Genomic DNA, 17,393 nt, shown 5'->3' on the forward strand with positions numbered 1-17,393 from the left:
ACTCCGGCAGCTCAGCGCCGCCACCCGCCGCCCAAGCAGTCCGTCCCACGCCCGCCGCCCCGCAGCGAAGAACCCCTTGCCGATACCCAGCCGGACCTCTCCTTCGCTCCGCTAAGAGAACGGCGGCAGGAGCGCTTCTCAGCCCGCAGCACGTTTAGCAAAGCGCGCCGCAAGGTTCGCCTTACGGAGCGGCGCCCCCAGCACCGGGCCGCGCCTCGAGGCGCAGCGCCGTCCCGCCCGACCCCTCGCGGACCTCCGCGCGCCCCGCAACGAACCCGCAGCGCCCAGCCGACGCCGACGCGAACGGAGCCCAACGGACGCTCACGGCTCTCCGGATCTCCACGCTCACCGCTCTCCGCTCTCCGCCTCTCCGCCTCTCCGCTCTCCGCGGCCCGGCGCCGCCCGGATGCGGGCCCTCAGCGGGAAGCGGCCCCGGCCCGGCCCCGTGCAAGCGCGCTACTCCGGCGCGGCGCTGGCCCCGCTTCCCGCCGTGCGCGGCGGCCATTGGCTGCGGGCGGCTCCTCCCCGCACCTCGGGCGGCACGGCCGGCGGGGCGACGCGGGGCTCGGGGCCGTGCGGGGCCGGCCGGGCCGGGCCGGAAAGCCCCGGGCCCTGGGCCGCCCAGGTGCGGGCCGCGCCATCGCCGCTAACGGCCGGCCCCGCTCGCCGCGTCGCGGAGAAGAGGCGGTACGAGGAGGAGGAGCGGGACAACGACGACGACGACGACGACGACGAGGCGGAGCGGAGCCTGCGGACGGCCTTGAAGAAGCTGCGGCTGGACGGCGACGACGACGAGGCGGAGCGGAGCCTGCGGACGGCCTTCAAGAAGCTGCGGCGGGACGACGGCGACGACGACGAGGCGGAGCGGAGCCTGCGGACGGCCTTCAAGAGGCTGCGGCTGGACAAGGCGCGGTGAGCGGCGCGGGGCGGTGCGCGGCTGCCGGTACCGCGGTCAGCAGAGACAGAGCGCTCTGACAGAGCTCTGCCCGGTCCCGTCCCTCACCGCTGACTGCAGAGGAGCTCGGGGCCGCACACGGAAGCGTCGCAGCCCGGCACCTGAAGCCGTGGGGCCGAATCGGGATGCTGACACCGCGCGCTCAGGCACGGCTGTAACGCGGCGCTCTCTCTTTTAGCAGATGGATCGCGGCGCAGCCTGCGGGCGACGGGACGGTTCTCACGGCGCCGAGGAGAAGAGATGCAGACGGAGCCCCGCAACCGTCCGTCTGCCAGGAAGCACGGAATCGGTAAAGCACAGCGTCAGCTGCACCCCACGTTTGTTCTGCTTTCGGTCACTTAAAACCAGCAGTCGTCTCGTTTCTCTAAGCAAAGAAAAACAAACCAAAAGCCACATGAGATGTCCCTGGCTGTGCTACACACCTTTGTGAGCAATGGCACAGATTCCATATTTACCTACCAGTTCACCTCTTCTGACCCTGCAGGTGTGAGAGGACCTCCGGAGGATCGGCCGGTCTCTCACGGCAGAGACGTTCCAGGTCTCCTGTCCTGTATCCTCCCATGCTTATACACTGCAGCACAAAACACAAAACCCAGTCAGACACAGCAAAGACTCCCATCTGTTCCAGTGTTTGTGCTACAGCAGAACACGGCACAGAGCACAGATAGCATTCTCACTTTGAGGCCAGCCGTGACAGAAGAGCCGCAACTGAACCTCTGCAAGCTTCCACCGCTGAAGGGCCGTTGGGGAAGTCACGGGAGAACTGCCTCGCTCTGCCCTCATCACTTCACTCTAACACACACCAGCCAAACCTCGGATTGCCTTTCCTTATCCATGCCTAACAGATCCGTCTGTGGAACAGCCTCCTCCAGTTCACCTGCGTTCTACTCTGAGGAGGCCCACACTTACGTAGATGATACAAGTGTGGAAGACCTAACAGGATACCTGGAGCACTATTTATTTATTCCAAAGAAAATGTCTCCCATGGCTGAAATGATGTATTCCTAAACGAAAGCCATAGGGAGTCACATAGTCATACAGTTTAGTTTTTTAATAAAAAGAAAACCTGTATATAGTTTCATACAATCACACAATGGTTTGCTTTGTTTTGGGAGGGACCTCTGAGATCATCTCTTTCCAACCCCCTGCGGCATAAAGGGACACCTCACACTGCTCCGTGCTGCTGCCCGGTCCCTATGGAGAGCAGCTGACCCGGCAGATGTTGGCAGCACGCTGTCCCCAGCAGGGGATGTAGGCTGACATGGCGGCAGGGAACAGCTCTGAGCACGCTGGGCATTTATGGCTCTAGAAGGAGACACTGCGCTCTGTCACAGGAGACCTGCCTCACTCTGCCCTCATCACTTCATGCTAATGCACATTCGCCTGTATTCTACTCTCTCTTTTTCTAATAAAAACTGTATACAGTTTCATACAGTCACACAATGGTTTGCTTTGTTTTGGGAGGGACCTCTAAGATCATCTCATTCCCAGCCCCTGCGGCACGAAGGGACATCTCCCTCTACACCAGGCTGCTCACAGCCCCATCCAGCCTGGCCCTGAAGGCCTCCCATGGGGGGACATTCACAGCCTCACTGGGCAACCTGTCCCAGTGCCTCACCATCCTCACAGCAGGGAATTTCTTCCTAATAGCTGGTCTAAGCCTACACTCTTCCAGTTCAAAGCCATTTCCCCTTGGCGCTACCCGCCTTTATAACAAGAACCCCCCAGCTTTCCTGTAGACCCCCTTCAGTCCAGGAATGCTGCTAGAAGGTCACCTCAGGGCCTTCTCTTCCCCAAGCTGAAGAGCCCCAGCTCTCTCACCCCGTTGTCCTAGGGGAGCTGTTCCAGCCCTCTGATCATCTTTGTGGCCTCCTCTACACTTGCTTCAACGGCTCCATGTCCTTGTGTCAGCTGCCTCACTCAGCTTGGTATCGACTGCAAATGTGATGACCGTGCACAGGATCTCACTGTCCATGTTGCCTGTAAAGATGTTAAATGGCACCGGTCCCATCACGAGTCCCGGGATGGACGCTAGATGGAGCTTTCTGAACACAGATTCACGGGGGACACTGCTGATGATTCAATGCTAGTATTCCTCTCTCCTAACGCAGAGGTGTACTTTTCCGGCTAAAGGAACCCAAAAACCACTGTCTGCCGCTGGAGCCAGCTCTGACCCACTCACCGACCTGCTTTGCAGCAGTGAATGCCACCAGCGTGGTTTTGCAGCCCTGGGGAGCATCACCGTTTCCCCGTGGGCGTCCCCAAGGCCATTGAACACAGCACATTTTTCCACACTGGTGCAGCCAGAGATGTGCCGGCTGCTGTGCAGGGGTGTGCAAACCTGTGCTGGAACACTGCAGTGCTCAGATGGCAAAGCTGCAGGCAGCACGGCTCCCCAGGTGCGACACATGTCCCCACACCCTGACCTTCTGAAAATAACCCAGGGTCAATTCTGCTTTGGCACAGGATGGGGCTCCAGCCTCAGTGCACAGCACCCATCAGGCAGGAACCAACCCGTCCCCTCCCCAGATCACTGCGTGTCTCCGAAGAACCACTGCTGCTTTTCCCGTGCAACGTTATAAGGCAGCAAGGCACCCGCTGGACATTTTAAAGCCAGCATCTCTTGATGCAGCTCTTCACTGCCTATCTACCATATCAAAAGCAGCACAAAACCTGAATGCCTGCTGCAAAATAACTCAGGCCAGGGCTGCCCTGAATCGCTGGGCAGGCAGTGGGAGCAGCATCCTCCTACGGCAGCGATGCCACGAGCATGCCCGCTCCCCAGGGAGCCCTGCCAGGAGCCGTGAGGCCGCGCTCCCCTTTCCCAGCCCCAGCACAGCGAGATGGAGCTGCCCCGGGAGTGATGCTGCTCGCCGAGCCCATGTGATGCTGGGCTAGCGCGGCTCCTCCATCGTCCCCCTCCGCTCACAGGCTGTCATGGCGACTCCCAATAACGTTACTCCCACCAACTGCAGCTGGTGGCCCATCTCGGCGCTGGAGAACGACGCGGGGAAATCCAAGGAGGGGGAGGAAAATCAGGATCCGACAGACCCCGCTCTCAGATCCCAGGACAGGCTGGTTTTGTACCACTGGACCCAGTCCTTCAGCTCCCAAAAGGTAACAGCTCGGCCGGCTTCCCGGAGGAATCACCTCTCCGGGCAGGGCATACCCTTGGCTCGGGAGGACGGCTCCGCACGCAGCCGTTTCCCAGGGTGGGCGAGGGGAGCAGCACGCACCCGGTTGGCCCTTTTGTACCCGTATTCCTGTGTTTTATCAGCATCTCCCCAGGGAGGGGGGGCCCAGCCAAACCCTGCTTTTGCTTTCAGCCCGGGGTTTGCAGCGGGAGACGCCTCTGCTTTGTGCTCGCTCACAGCCGAACGCAAGCAAAGCGCAGACAAAGGCTGAGCCGGGGACCACCCTGCAGCTGTGGGGACCTCGCACAGCCAGCGCAGGGAGCGACCCCGGGAAACACAGCCCCGTGCCGGGAGAAATTTGCCCCAGCATTGCAGCAGGGCCCTGGAAATCCCACTCCAGAGGTCCTCCATCTCTGAGCAAAGCACGGGAGCCAAGCAGTCCCCAAATCACTTTTTCCAGGCAATCCCAATGCTCCTTTTGCAGCATGGCAGCAGTGCCATAAAGCTGACCATCTGCCGGGCCTTCTACCACTCCCGTGCCATCAATGTCAGGTGGGCAGAGAGCTGCCGGGGGCCCCGGGGAGCACAAAGCCATCCCAACAAGAGGCCCCTGGAGCCCCACAGTGAGCAGGGATGTCCCCATCTGCCCTGCGCACAAAGGACCTGCAGGCGCCTGATGCAGCAGGGCCGCGGCGCTTATCCCATCCACCTGAGCTCCAGGGGCTGCCACAGGGATGATTTCATTCTCTTGCTGCTGACAGCCCCAGGACCCCGCTTCAGGGCACCCCGGGAGTCCTCAGCCCCTGCCACCCCACACCAAGGTACTGGTGGTGAAAAGGATTGGGAGTGAGGGGAGATACGGTAGCCCTTGTTGGGCTCTGCTCCCAGCATCCTCCTGCCCTCCGAGGGACAATCTGCATGGATGGAACCTGGCTTTTCTATCTTTGACATTAAAAGAAAAAAAATATTTTGTCAGCTATTTAATAATTAATGACTAATTCCCCTGGAATTCTGACGTACTCATAGAAATGCCCATATTTGTTAAGGTGCATTTTTAGCTGCCATCAGCTGGAGAAGAACATGCAATTCTCCTTCATTCAGCACTTCTGTGAGGCACGGCTCTCCGACGAGCCCTCAAGGCTTTTTTTGCCTGTTTGACACACTTGGGTCACAAAGGTCACGTGTTCTCAATAACTCGGAAGCCTGAAGTGAGATTTCTGAGTGCACATTCACAGCGAGCACAGAGAAGAGCAGAAGAGGAGGATGCTGGGCTGCATGTGATGCCCCAAGGTGCCCAGGGCCGGAGTCAGCATTCCCACCTGTACAACGGGCTGGTGGCAGCCGAGAGCCTCGTAGAATCCTTAAGGCTGGGAAAGAGCTCTAAGCAGAGAGGAGGGGGAAACCAGGCACCGGGGCGCCAAGGGGTTGCAGAGGGCTGTGTGATGTCCCTGGGTGGCTGCTGTATGGGAAATGCATGGGGACAAAGGGGCAGTGCGTGGCTCCAGCAGGGAAAAGGGGAACAAAATCCCCCATCGAACTCTGCTTGCTGCCAGGACTCCCCGGAGCACAGCAAGTGCTTGGAATCCTCCCCAAAGCAAAGCCTTTCTCCTGCTCAAGACGTGCCCAGAAAAGCCAGAGCCCAACCCCAAGAGAAGGACATGCCTGAGTTATGGCGTGGGCTTCCTCCAGCCGAGCTGCAGCACCCAGTGCAAGCAAGGCGCAGCATCACTTCAGCCTCCTCTTCCTCAGGTCTGTGCTGCTGCTCTCTCTGACCACCCACACCTGGGGGCTCAGGGCTGCCGTTCAGCCCTCCCAGAGCCCTCACCCAGCTGCTGTCACAGCGCCACGGGCCAGACAGAGGCGACCCTGCAAAGTTCGGGCGGTTGTGGGTCTCCTTTGGGACGTTCCCTCCACTGCCAGGAACGGAGATCCTCACTCAGCTGCCTGCCTGGATTCTGCAGTGCGCTCAGGGCACTTGTGGGGCTGTGGGGCTGAGCTGTCCCTCTGTGCCCCGCTGCAGGTGCGCTTGGTCATCGCTGAGAAGGGGCTGCCCTGCGAGGAGCGCGATGTCAGCATGCCGCTGCTGGAGCACAAGGAGCCCTGGTTCATGCGGCTCAACCTGGGCGAGGAGGTGCCCGTCATCATCCACCGGGACAACATCATCAGTGACTACAACCAGATCATCGACTACATGGAGAGGAACTTCACAGGAGGTAACGGGGGCACAGCTGCGTGCCGGGCTTCGTCTCAGCACAAACCTAGGGCAGATTTGAATGTTGGTGGCCAAATGCACCCATTTCCTCCTACAAAGGTTTGGCTCGCCCACGTCCAATTCTCACGCTTTGCTATCAAAATGAAGGATTTCCAGCAGAAATCCTCAGACATCCCTTGCAAATCCTGCAAGGGGGATTTGGGAGAGCTGCAGCTGGGTTTGCCCCTCTGTCCTAGAGTCTATGCTCCCAAACTGAACCACTCCTCCCATCTCCATGGCTTGGGGAGCCCATGGTGTGCGGTGGCATCTCACCAGGCTCTGCACGCTGGGGACAGAGTGACAGAGATGCAGAGGAAGGGACGGCTGAGAGGGAACTCCTGTGTCCTCCCCTTGGAGCAGGGCTGAAGCTGGGACGCTGAGGTCCGAGGCCGCTCCTCACGCAGCTGCTTTGGCAAGTAGCATCTCCAGCCCCTTAGTCCATGTCATCCCAGATCTGCAGGCTGCCACGCTGGGATGCTCCGCTGGGAGACTTCAAAGCCCAGCACGGAGCTTTGGCTGTGGCATCAAGACTCTCGCCCCAGCATCCATCAGCCTTGCGGCGGAGGCATCAAAAACATCTCTAAATAGCTCCCCAAGCACAGGCACCATGCCAGCTCAGCTGCTGTCCTCTCCCGGCTGGCCGCCATCGTGCTCAGCAGAGGTGCCGCACTTCCTTGCCGCTGGGATGGCAGACAGACAGACAGACACCAGAGCCCCACAGAGGAGCCCTCACAGCAGCGGCCCCACGGATGGGGCAGCCCCGCGTCCCTGGTGCACACTGCTGCGTGGGGCTGCAGTCCTCACACTGCTCCGTGCTGCTGCCCGGTCCCTATGGAGAGCAGCTGACCCAGCATATGTTGGCAGCACGCTGTCCCCAGCAGGGGATGTGGGCTGACGTGGCGGCAGGGAACAGCTCTGAGCACGCTGGGGATTCATGGCTCTAGCAGGAGACACTGCGCTCTTTTTTGGGGGAACAATCAGCAGTGTGCCATGCACTTGTGGTTGGAAGCCAGCCGAGCTACCGGCTCAATTTCTCCTGTCTCTTCCCTTGCCCTCCAAAACATTGAAAGTATTTATCTTCAAGAGTTGGCAACAAAACCTTTCCGCTGTCAGTTATGTTTTCTTGCCACAGCAGAACACTGTGCTCCCTCCCCACTGCTCTGGAAAAACTCCTGCCCTTGAGGTTTTGCAGCCAGGTGCACGGCCTCACCTTCCCACTGAGAAGTGCCATGTAGGAAAACCTGCAAAGAGGAAGGATGTCTCCCTTCCGCACCTGTTCTGTTTTAGGGCCTTCATCCACCCATGTTAAGTAGGAAGGGCATCATCAGGATGTCCCTGTTTTGCTGCAAGGAGGTAGAACTCACCTTGCAGCAATGCTCAGAGCCTGGAAATCCTGTGTAAGGAAGTATGCTCACAGCTTCCAGGAATGGAAGTACTGACTTTTTCTGCTGGTGACACTGAGGTCAGCCAACAGCAAAGGATGACTGCTTGGCCAGTCTTGCAGTGGGGCCAGAGCCATCATTTCAGTTCCTTAGTTAAGCAGCAGCATTGGCCACATCTGCAAAAGTCCATCAGCTGCTGTGAGCTTTGCTAGCTCCAGCTGCTGGCTTGTGGAGAGCCCTGTTCTGCAGACAGCCCAGCTCGGAATCTCAGCAGTAAATTCACCCACTACCTGTTAACTATCCACAGAAGTCATAAACATTTATGATCCCATAAAGAAAACCTCCTGATGTTCTTGGGGGAGACAAGAGCAATGTTTCCCTCCTGCTGCCATCCGCTGTGTATTCTGAGCTGTAAACATAATAAAAAAGAGCACAATACAAACTGCCACCCCACCAAGGTGAATAAAACCCAACAAACCGAGGAGGTGCAGAGCCCTGGGGAGAAGATAGTCCTGGCACTGAGGGAGTTCAGCTCTTTGTTTTGTCATCCACTCCTTTGTAACCCATATGGAATGGTCTCCGCTATGCGACCATGAGCACCTGTCCCCAAAAGTTCCAGCACCTCTAACACATTTTCAATTTGCCCCTTCCAGAGAACGTCCCCCAGCTGATCCCTGAACCCGGGACCCTGCTGCACTCGCGGGTGTTGCAGTACCGGGAGCTGCTGGACTCACTGCCCATGGATGCCTACACACACGGCTGCATTCTGCACCCCGAGCTCACCACCGACTCCATGATCCCAAAGTACGCGACCGCTGAGATCCGCAGTAAGTCACCTCTGGGGCAGGGAGCCGGCAGGATTCCGGCCCTGCACCTCCCATCTGGTAGGCTCCGTCTGCAGGCAGCTCCCATAATAAACACCTGCTCCCCTGTGAGTTACCAGCCAAGGACATTGGCTGGTATTCTGGCTGAGAGGCTCAGAGTACCTCTGTAGGAACAGAGAACCCCAACAGCCACTGCAGGCTCCTGGTGGAAAACAGGGAGCTTTGCTATTTTGTGGCAGTGTAGAGCCTACTGCTGGCTGCACCCACACCCATACTGGCAGAGCCAAGCTCTCATTCAGAGGAACAAGGATGGAGACAGATGGTGCCTGCCAGGAGGAGGTTAGCCCAGCTTGGGGCAATTTATTGCAGCCCTAAAGTGTTACTCTGCATTTTGTATCCTCTTCTGCCATTTACCCTGCTCCCTTCCCTCCATTAGCTCCCTTGCATGAGACCCTTCCCGACCTTCTGATGCCCTGATGGAGCCAAGGCAATGAAATGCTGAATTTCCCTGCTGGTAATGCTGGCAGCACAGATATGATTTGCAAAGGCAGCAAACACGCATGATACAAACCCTAACCTGCCAGCACTGCCGCGCTCCCAGCCCAAGCGCGGCCACCCTCCTGGCCAGCCCTGCTCCTGCTCTGCAGCCCCAAGTGCTGTACCTGGGCAGGTGGATGAGCACAGCTGAGCCCAGGGACCCCCCTCATTGGAGTGGGGATGCACACGGTGACAGCACGGCTCTGACCTCCAAGTCTGCAGCCAGTTTGACTCCCCAGAGCCTCTGCATGCAGCCAGAGCTGGAACCTGGGATTTGTGGGATTAAAATGACACAGGGCAGGCCAGGACCCTGACTCAGGCACAGGGGTACCCACGGCCCTGTCCTGCATCCTTGGCCTTCAGGCTACTGTGCTGTGGGTTCCCTCCCAGACCCCTTCCACCGTTCACCAGTGGGCTGCCAGTGGGGCTGCACCCTGCACATGAACACGGCTCCCTCTGGCTCTGCCACAGAGACAGGGGAAGGCAGGCCCTGATTTGCAGACCAGCTCTGCATCTTGCTGATGCAAGTAGAGCATATACTAGAGCATATAATAGAGCAATAATTTCCAGGAAAAAAATCAGAGGAAGGTACAGGACAGGGAAAAAGCAGCTTGGTAGCTCTGGGCAGGCAGAGGCAAACCCTCAAGGCTGAAAATGGGAAGAGAGCAGAGGTGCTGGAAGACTCCCATCCATGGAGATTGAGTACCTTTTCCTCTCCCTCGTACCTTTTCTTACCAAATCCCTCCATCTGTGCACTGCACAGCGGGGAGGAGGCTGCCCTGTGCAAGGAGCTCTTGCAGCAGGCAGTCTCTGTTGTTCTGGGCTTGTGTGAACACATTTGCTGGTGTTTAGCAATTAGCAGCTGGTACAATAAACCAAAACCTGATCTGTGCAGCACACTCTAAACCTCAGCAGCAGCCCAGGCCATGCCAGGGGAACTGGGATCTGAATTTTACTCTGGCCCCGAGCCTCGCTGTTGGGAAAGGCCTGGCAGACAGTGAGGCTGAACCAAACACCAGCTACGCTGCTTAAATCCAACCCCACCCTTGGTTTTGTTGTCATCTCTCCCATCAGTGCTTTGGGACAGACACCCATTTTCTTCCTGGTGTTGCATCGCACAGCCCACCGAATGGGGCTGATCTGTGCTTCTCCCAGCAGAGATGGGAAAAGCGGCTCCAGGGGAAGCTGAGCCACACAGTCTATTCTTTTTTAACACAGAGGAACAGCACTTCAAAGCTATTTAATGCATCAAAAAGTCTCATTTTCAAACAAAACAGCGGGATTGTGCCTGCAAATCCCTCTTAATTAAGCTCTCTGAAGGGAGCTCAGCTGCTTCCCAGGCTAACCTGTGGGATGGGAGTACTCCAAAGCTGCACTTCCAGCCTGCTGAACGAACCATTTTCCTGCTGTAAAAGTTGGCAAGGCTGTGGCTCACCAGGGAATACTCCAGTAGGCTCAGCTCCTGCCTGCCCTCAGCTTGTCCCTGCCCTCACACACAGCCAGCAGCTCCGGGTGGGAGGACAGACCCTGCAGCCCCTCTGTCTATCTCCCCCAGGGCATTTGGCTAATGCCAGCACGGAACTGATGAAGCTGGACCACGAGGAGGAACCACCACTGACAGAGCCATACCTCTCCAAGCAGAAGAAGCTCATGGTGAGTCGGCCAGAGCCGCACGAGGCTCTTTGGTGGTGGGCATGACTGTGGGGATGCATAGCCGTCAGTCCATCCATCCGTGTCACCACTGCTCTCCACCAGGCCAAGATCCTGGAGCACGACAATGTGAATTACTTGAAGAAAATCCTGGGGGAGCTGGGAATGGTGCTGGACCAGATCGAGGCTGAGCTGGAGAAGAGGAAGCTGGAGTACCAAGGTAGGTGCTGGATGGTGTTCGGACAGTGTGCTGCTCTGGGGATGGCTGATGGCTCTGCACACTGTGAAAGCCCACACAGAGTTCCATGGGGCTTGCACTGACAGTAGAGGGGCTGCTGCAGACCATTTGGGGCTCTCCCATTTAGGGCACGCAGCTGTTATTTCCTTGCTGACCTCCAGGTAGCCCCTCCACCTTGCAGCTTTGCTCCTCCTGGCTGCTTTGCAGGAGCTCTGCAGTCACTGCAGCATGGTGACACGTCCCACGTTCCACAGTGACCCACCAACCGGCCGCTAACCCTGCGGTCCCGTTCTGTGCCCATTGCCTCCATGGGGGAGGAGGATTCAGCATCGTGCCACCACAGATGTGAGTCACCTGCAAGTCTTCTCTGCCTGCCCACCTCCCTGGGCTCCCAGCGCTCAGCACCGGGCTGTGGCACACGGCAGGGAGCCTGGTGGCACTGAGGAGCCCAGTGAGGTGGCAGCTCGTGCGTCAGTCAGCAGCAGGAGGGCTGGAGTGGCTGCGGCCTGCCCTGACCTCAAACAAACACCGCCAAGCACCCGCCGAGAGCCGTCCCACAGCCCTGGCAGCGCAGGCATGGCCACGCATCGCTTGTCCCACCATCACCTCAGCATCCCTCTGGAGCAGGGCTCCTAACCCTGGGACAGCTGACGATGGCAGGGATGGAGCACAGCCCAGAGGTGTTAACAAGGGGCAGCCCCACAGCCGGCCCTATGTGGGGAGCCGTGCGTCATGGGGCCCACAAGCACAGCACAGGGCTGCAGCGTGCCCTGAGGTCTCAATGCGGCACCAGGCAGCGGCTTAATTGCATCCAGCAGGCAACCTCACTGACTGACCTGAGGGCTGGGGGGGATTCAGCAGGATTCTGTCTCATTAGGTGCCCTCTGCAGAGCTGCTCCAGCCAGGTGCGGTGCCCCCCACTTCCAGGTCCTCCACCTGCCAGCCCCAGGGCCACGCAGCCTGCAGCAGGCTCCAGCTGTAGCACCCCACAATTTATTAGCCACTGAAAATATTTATTGACTAATTAGGCCTAGGCAATCTGTCCACTCAGGCTGTGCCTCTGGCACGATTAGGCAGACTGCCAGGCTGGTACAAACGAGGCCTGCTAATTACCAATAACTCTCATGGCCTGGCCCCGCAGGCAGCTGAGCTTCAGTTGTGCCTGAGCACAGGGCTGCCTCCAGGCACCAGCCTTCCACCCTGTCTGTTAAGCAGAGCCTCACACAGCAATACTAACTGCTCAGGGCAGTGGAGGAGAGCCAAAATAAAGGATTTGGTGCAAAGCATCCCAGGTTTTAAGGTGGGTGCAGAGCACAGATCCCTATCCCTATGGCCAGCAGCAGATCCCACCTTCCCTTCCCAGCACATCTCAGCATTTTGGGGTCTCCTTTTCATTTAGATCCACCAAGGGAGGATAATGTTTCTCTGCAGCCCAGAGAGAGCAGGAACTGGATTTCTTACCATGTACTGTGCTTTACTTCTGCTTCTGAGATTTGCTGGGCAGGTGCTGAGCAGCATCCCAGCTCCACTGCTTGCTTGCAAAGCATAACAAGCAGGAATATCCAAGGCACAGCTCTATGCAGTGGACAGCTGGGTTTTGTGCTCCTTCTGTAGTTTTTTCCTTTCCTGTACCTCCCTTTATTTCTTCCTTGTCAGCAGGAAATAACCTGAGCCAGCTTCTTCCAGCATGCTTTTTCATGGACATATCCTGGATGAGGTTGTTTCCAGGCTCACCACTATCAGGGACTGTCAGTGCTGTGATACCTTCTCTCATGCCCAGCACTCACACAAGCTCTGCCTGTACCCAAAACCTGGTTTGTGGCACTGGAGCAATTTGGTGTCCCAGTGCTAGAGAGGGGACTGAGTCAGGACCTCCCCAACAGCATGCAGGGAGAGCAGCCAGGCTGGGCCAGCAGATGGTTTTGATTCCCAAGGATTTCTCACATCCCTAAAATAGGACTGTGTTACCGTGTCAAACAGCTTGCATCGCCCAGCAGCAGCCAAGGACAAATGCTGTTGCTCTCTCTGAGCATTAATGCAGCAAAGTGGTCACTGAGCCACAACACAGCTATTTTGTAGATATTGATTTGTGTCTCCATGCGGGTTATAAATGCCCATTGCACGTTCCCAGCTTTGTGGCACCACGTGGCCTCCTAACAGATAAGGTCTGGTCTTCTGGGACGTCACAGTGCTCAGAAAAGGATTTGGAGTCTAATCCAAAACCTCCTGCCTTTGTGGAGCTTTTGAGCAAGCCTTTAAGCATCCATCCAAGGATCTGTTCTCATCCTTCCTCTTCTGTCATTTGTTTCTCCAGGGCAGAAGTGTGAACTTTGGCTCTGCGGATGTGTCTTTACCTTGGCCGATATCTTGTTAGGAGCTACCCTGCATCGCCTCAAGTTTCTAGGACTCTCTAAGAAATACTGGGAAGATGGCAGCAGACCTAACCTACAGTCCTTCTTTGACAGGATACAGAAACGCTTTGCCTTCAGGAAAGTCTTGGGAGACATACATACCACGCTGCTCTCCGCAGTGGTACCCAATGCCTTCAGGCTGGTCAAGCGGAAACCTCCCTCCTTCTTCGGAGCCTCCTTCCTGATGGGATCTCTGGGGGGAATGGGATATTTTGCTTACTGGTACTTAAAGAAAAAATACATCTAATGCTGGCAGCTTGGTGTTTAGATTGGTGTCTCTGTGCTGTGTGAAATTATGACGAAGCCTCAGTAACTGTAATGAAATTTGAGGCAAGGTATGAATAATAATATTGTTTAATGTAACATTCCATAGTCTAGAAGTAGAAAAGTATACTGCAAGGAAATAACAGCAACAAAAATGCATCAACTTGTAAATGCCTTTTTAGGTTTAAGTATTCCACTCCAGTGGGAGGCTTGGGGGCTGGCCTGGCTCCCCGTGCCCACTGGGAAGCCCTGCGGGTGCAATTCCAGGGGAGATGGGCACCCTGAGGAGCTCCCAACACCCAGGTTAACAGTGGGACTTGGATACTCAGCCCTGTTTGTGTTTCCAGAGTGTTCACCGGCCACATTTCACGTATGCTAGTGGGAACTTTCTTCTTCTACAAGCCAGTGTTATGCTTGAAGGCTTTTCTGGGGCAGGGTGCAGTAGCTGGTCACAGTGAAGGTGGATTTGCATTCTTCAATTATCCTTTTTTTTTTTTAATGATTTTCATCAAAAAGAATATTTGTACGGAGCTGCTCTTGGCATACATCCACTTTGTATGTCTGGTTTTGGTGGGCTTTTTTTAAAAAAGAATTTGATGCCTGTCTTTAACTGCCACGTTTTTCTCCTGACATGAATGATTTTGACTTCCACCCTGAGCTTTGGCACACGAAGGAGATCCTTGTTTTAGCCTTTTGCCTCCATCTTGAGTTTCCTTTCATGGATTTGCAAAGCATCTTTCACCACCTGAGCATATCTGGACTCTGACCAAGGACCACCATTTCCAGAACTGTCTGGAAAAGTGTTCCAGCACTTTTCTGAAGACGCTTTGGCTTTCTCTTCTGCTGGGGGCTCCTTTCTGTCATTTTCTCGCTGTGTGTTTTCTTAGAGACACTTTGCACAGAATCACATTTATGACTTTTTTGTGCCTTTTGCATGTTGGAAAGAATGATGGGCCTCACTGCTACTCATGCTTTGAAAACTGAGATCTTCAATAAACCGTATGGGAGGAGTAACTGCTTCACATTGCTAAGTGCGTTCAACAAACTTCCAGTCTAATTTCAGAGCATGCCCACGTGCAGCAGGATGTGCAGGTGGTTTGTGCTTTTCCTTTTGTGTTGTATCGGTATAAAATTTGCATGGAAACAAAGCTTATTCCTCTGACAAGGCACTGATTTCAGTAAGCACTCTTCTGGCTGGTTTTCAGAGCGTTCTGGTGATCCCTCGAGTAACGCTGCATTTGTAGGCTTGGGGACGTATGCCGAGTGTGGCTGAAGCAATACGCGTGGCAATGCCTCCAACTCAAAGGTGATCTTTCTGTCCTGCAAAGCGGCAGCATTTCCTAGGAGCTTTGGTTCTTGATACCAGCTGGCAGTCATGGAATTGTGAATGCTGAGCGGGAGTTACGGGAGCTGAACATGCGGGGAGGGACCAGACAAAAGCAAAATGCACACGTTTGAACTGTGTTTGTCATGATTGTATGGGGCTGGTCTGAACTACTTCTAGAACACAATCTGTGCAGCTGCAAAGGCACTGTGTTACACACTGCCCCCAGTGACACTACTGGTGTGTGAGAACCCACATCCACCACCTGTGCAGGCACCTATAGCTAAGGCTATTGAGTGAAACATCAGACATGTTCCCTCAAATATGGTTACCAATTTGGTCCATGGCATCAGTGACTTCAGGGAAAAAATAGGTTTTTTGCTTCTTTTTGAAGAGGGAAACAGGGGGTTCCATGAGGCCATCTCTGTTGTTAATCTGAACGGTGTAAGAACATAACGATGTCCATGACATTACATTCCCCAAAATACATTGCATACACCAAAACAAAACCCTTACCATGGATTTCACCCCTTCCCCTTTGTAAGCTGCTCTACAGACACGTTCCCTGGTGATCTCCAAGAGCCAATTAAATATACACACAAATGTAGAAAGGAATTGTAATTGGGCTAAAAAGCTACAAAACTCAGAAAGAACAAGAACAAATACTCTCACAGAGCAAATAAAAACACTGGACAAAATAGGTGCTTGTTTTGTTGCAGAGCACTTTGTTATAACTCAGCCATTGCAAGAATGCCAGTCAAAGCCAGTATCTAGAGCAATGCACAGCTCAGACCAAAATGTGACAGCTGACTGCTATATTGCTTCACACTTTGCTGGAAAGCCACAGATGCTGTGGTGATGAGTTTTGTACAGGCTGATCAGTACTGCTCACAAACAACTCTTTGTTTCGGACCAAATAAAAGAAAAATCAGTGAAGACAGTGCAACTCTCTCCTGCTGAGCTTTGTTTCCCTACCTTGGTAATGAAAAAACACCACAAGTTTTCTCCAGGGAAAAGCAATCTCCAGGAGGGATAAAAGGCAATTACAGTGACAGCAGAGGCTGGACTGATGTTAAGGACCATGCTGAAATGAACCAGGAGATGAATGTCACCACCCCAATCGATCCAGATTAGTGACTTACTATGAAGTAGCCCTGTGGTGATTACAGGCTGTCGTAATAAGAGGTTGCTTTCTCTCTAGCTGATCTAAGCCTCATCAATCTTCTCCTTTCCATTAGTTTCATTTAAAATTGGAGCACCATTGTACACCCCCATAAGGCTGGCGCTGACCCAGTGGCCTGAGGCAATTTCTACACAGAGAAACATAGAAGTGATAGCAAAAATCCATGTTCTTACTCCAGAACTTCATGCTCTGCACTCAGCAAGGGGTGGGCAGCAGCACCAAGGGGTAAGGCTGGAAGCTGAGGTACCCTGAGATACAGGGTTTGTTTGCAGCAACCACCTGCTGTTGGATACCTTACAATTTGCTGCTGACCAATTCTGTGGCAGCCTGCTGTCACTGATGCACTGCCGTAGCTGCATGAAACAGAACGAACAACTTGTGCTGTATCATCCTGCACCACATTCCTGTGCACCTGATCCAGCCCCGTTCACAGCCCTCCTTCCCTTTCACGCACCAAATCCCAGCCTAGCACTGAGGAACCTCTTCACCCTTTATGTCAAGATGTTTCTAGCCTTCAAAATCTCTCAGCTTTGGAAGCAATCATGCTTTAGGCTCCTAAAGGCTGTAAAAACTTTAACATGTGCTAAAATGCTGAACTTGTAATTATAAGAGGGAAGATAAGTCACTATTTATCAAATCCAAACCCTTCTGAACACCTCAGATGGAGCTCCATGCCACTGAGTGAGCTGTGGGTACCCAAATCACTTCTTCACTCCCAGGCCTCCTTTTCAATAGTAAAACGATGGTTTCTGAAATCTTTCTACTCCTACAAGTTTTGCTCAAAAGAATCAATTAATAACATTAAAATTGTGTGGTCAGTGCCATGCCTGGCTGACAGCCTCCCCCTCTGCTTGTCAAGGCATGGGGAAGGCCTCTTCATGCAGAATCAGTTTTCAAAACAAAGCTTGTCAGAGAACAAAGAACAGAGCACACAGCCTAAGCCTGCCTGTCACAAGTTGCCAAAGAAACCGAGATCAAGGACTAAGATTACTAGTGACCAGCTTGTGGCCCTGTAGGAGATTAATTACTGAGCCTTGCTGTGTTTCTGGATGAAAAAGTATCCTTACCACCCAACTGGAGGCTAGGAGCTTTCATCTCCCAGCTAAAGAGAAGAGAGGTTGGTGTAAGAGCTGCTCCTTCAAGCAAGAGAAGGGTATTTCTGCTGTTACAATAAATCAAGGACTTCTGCACCTGAGAATGGCAAACAGAAAACAGCAGTTTGTGCAAACACTGATACATT

The 17,393-nt window shown here is 54.6% G+C and overlaps 2 protein-coding genes across 2 annotated transcripts; both read left to right on the forward strand.

Annotated features, from left to right (window-relative positions):
* Positions 1-406: 406 nt before the first annotated feature.
* Positions 407-2,399, forward strand: LOC125701491 (mushroom body large-type Kenyon cell-specific protein 1-like). The gene is made up of 4 exons (XM_048963586.1): positions 407-912; positions 1,137-1,244; positions 1,440-1,505; positions 1,801-2,399. The coding sequence occupies exons 1-4, from the start codon at positions 407-409 to the stop codon at positions 1,961-1,963; spliced, it is 843 nt and encodes a 280-aa protein (XP_048819543.1). The 3' UTR covers positions 1,964-2,399.
* A 1,033-nt stretch (positions 2,400-3,432) lies between these two features.
* Positions 3,433-14,013, forward strand: GDAP1L1 (ganglioside induced differentiation associated protein 1 like 1). Its single transcript, XM_048963001.1, has 6 exons — positions 3,433-4,072; positions 6,110-6,302; positions 8,376-8,549; positions 10,639-10,736; positions 10,839-10,953; positions 13,286-14,013. The coding sequence occupies exons 1-6, from the start codon at positions 3,893-3,895 to the stop codon at positions 13,627-13,629; spliced, it is 1,104 nt and encodes a 367-aa protein (XP_048818958.1). The 5' UTR covers positions 3,433-3,892; the 3' UTR covers positions 13,630-14,013.
* The last annotated feature ends 3,380 nt before the right edge of the window (positions 14,014-17,393 follow it).

This window comes from Lagopus muta, chromosome 16 (genome assembly GCF_023343835.1).
Source record: "Lagopus muta isolate bLagMut1 chromosome 16, bLagMut1 primary, whole genome shotgun sequence".
NCBI classification, from domain to species: Eukaryota; Metazoa; Chordata; class Aves; order Galliformes; family Phasianidae; genus Lagopus; species Lagopus muta.

Bases quoted from the DNA above. Each gene is read 5' to 3' on its own strand.
- LOC125701491 (XM_048963586.1), top strand. From the start codon at position 407: ATGCGGGCCCTCAGCGGGAAGCGGCCCCGGCCCGGCCCCGTGCAAGCG. The intron at 913-1,136 runs GTGAGCGGCGCG...CTCTTTTAGCAG, and splicing joins CTGCGGCTGGACAAGGCGCG to ATGGATCGCGGCGCAGCCTG. The intron at 1,506-1,800 runs GTATCCTCCCAT...CATGCCTAACAG, and splicing joins CGTTCCAGGTCTCCTGTCCT to ATCCGTCTGTGGAACAGCCT.
- GDAP1L1 (XM_048963001.1), top strand. From the start codon at position 3,893: ATGGCGACTCCCAATAACGTTACTCCCACCAACTGCAGCTGGTGGCCC. The intron at 6,303-8,375 runs GTAACGGGGGCA...TGCCCCTTCCAG, and splicing joins GGAGAGGAACTTCACAGGAG to AGAACGTCCCCCAGCTGATC. The intron at 10,737-10,838 runs GTGAGTCGGCCA...GCTCTCCACCAG, and splicing joins CCAAGCAGAAGAAGCTCATG to GCCAAGATCCTGGAGCACGA.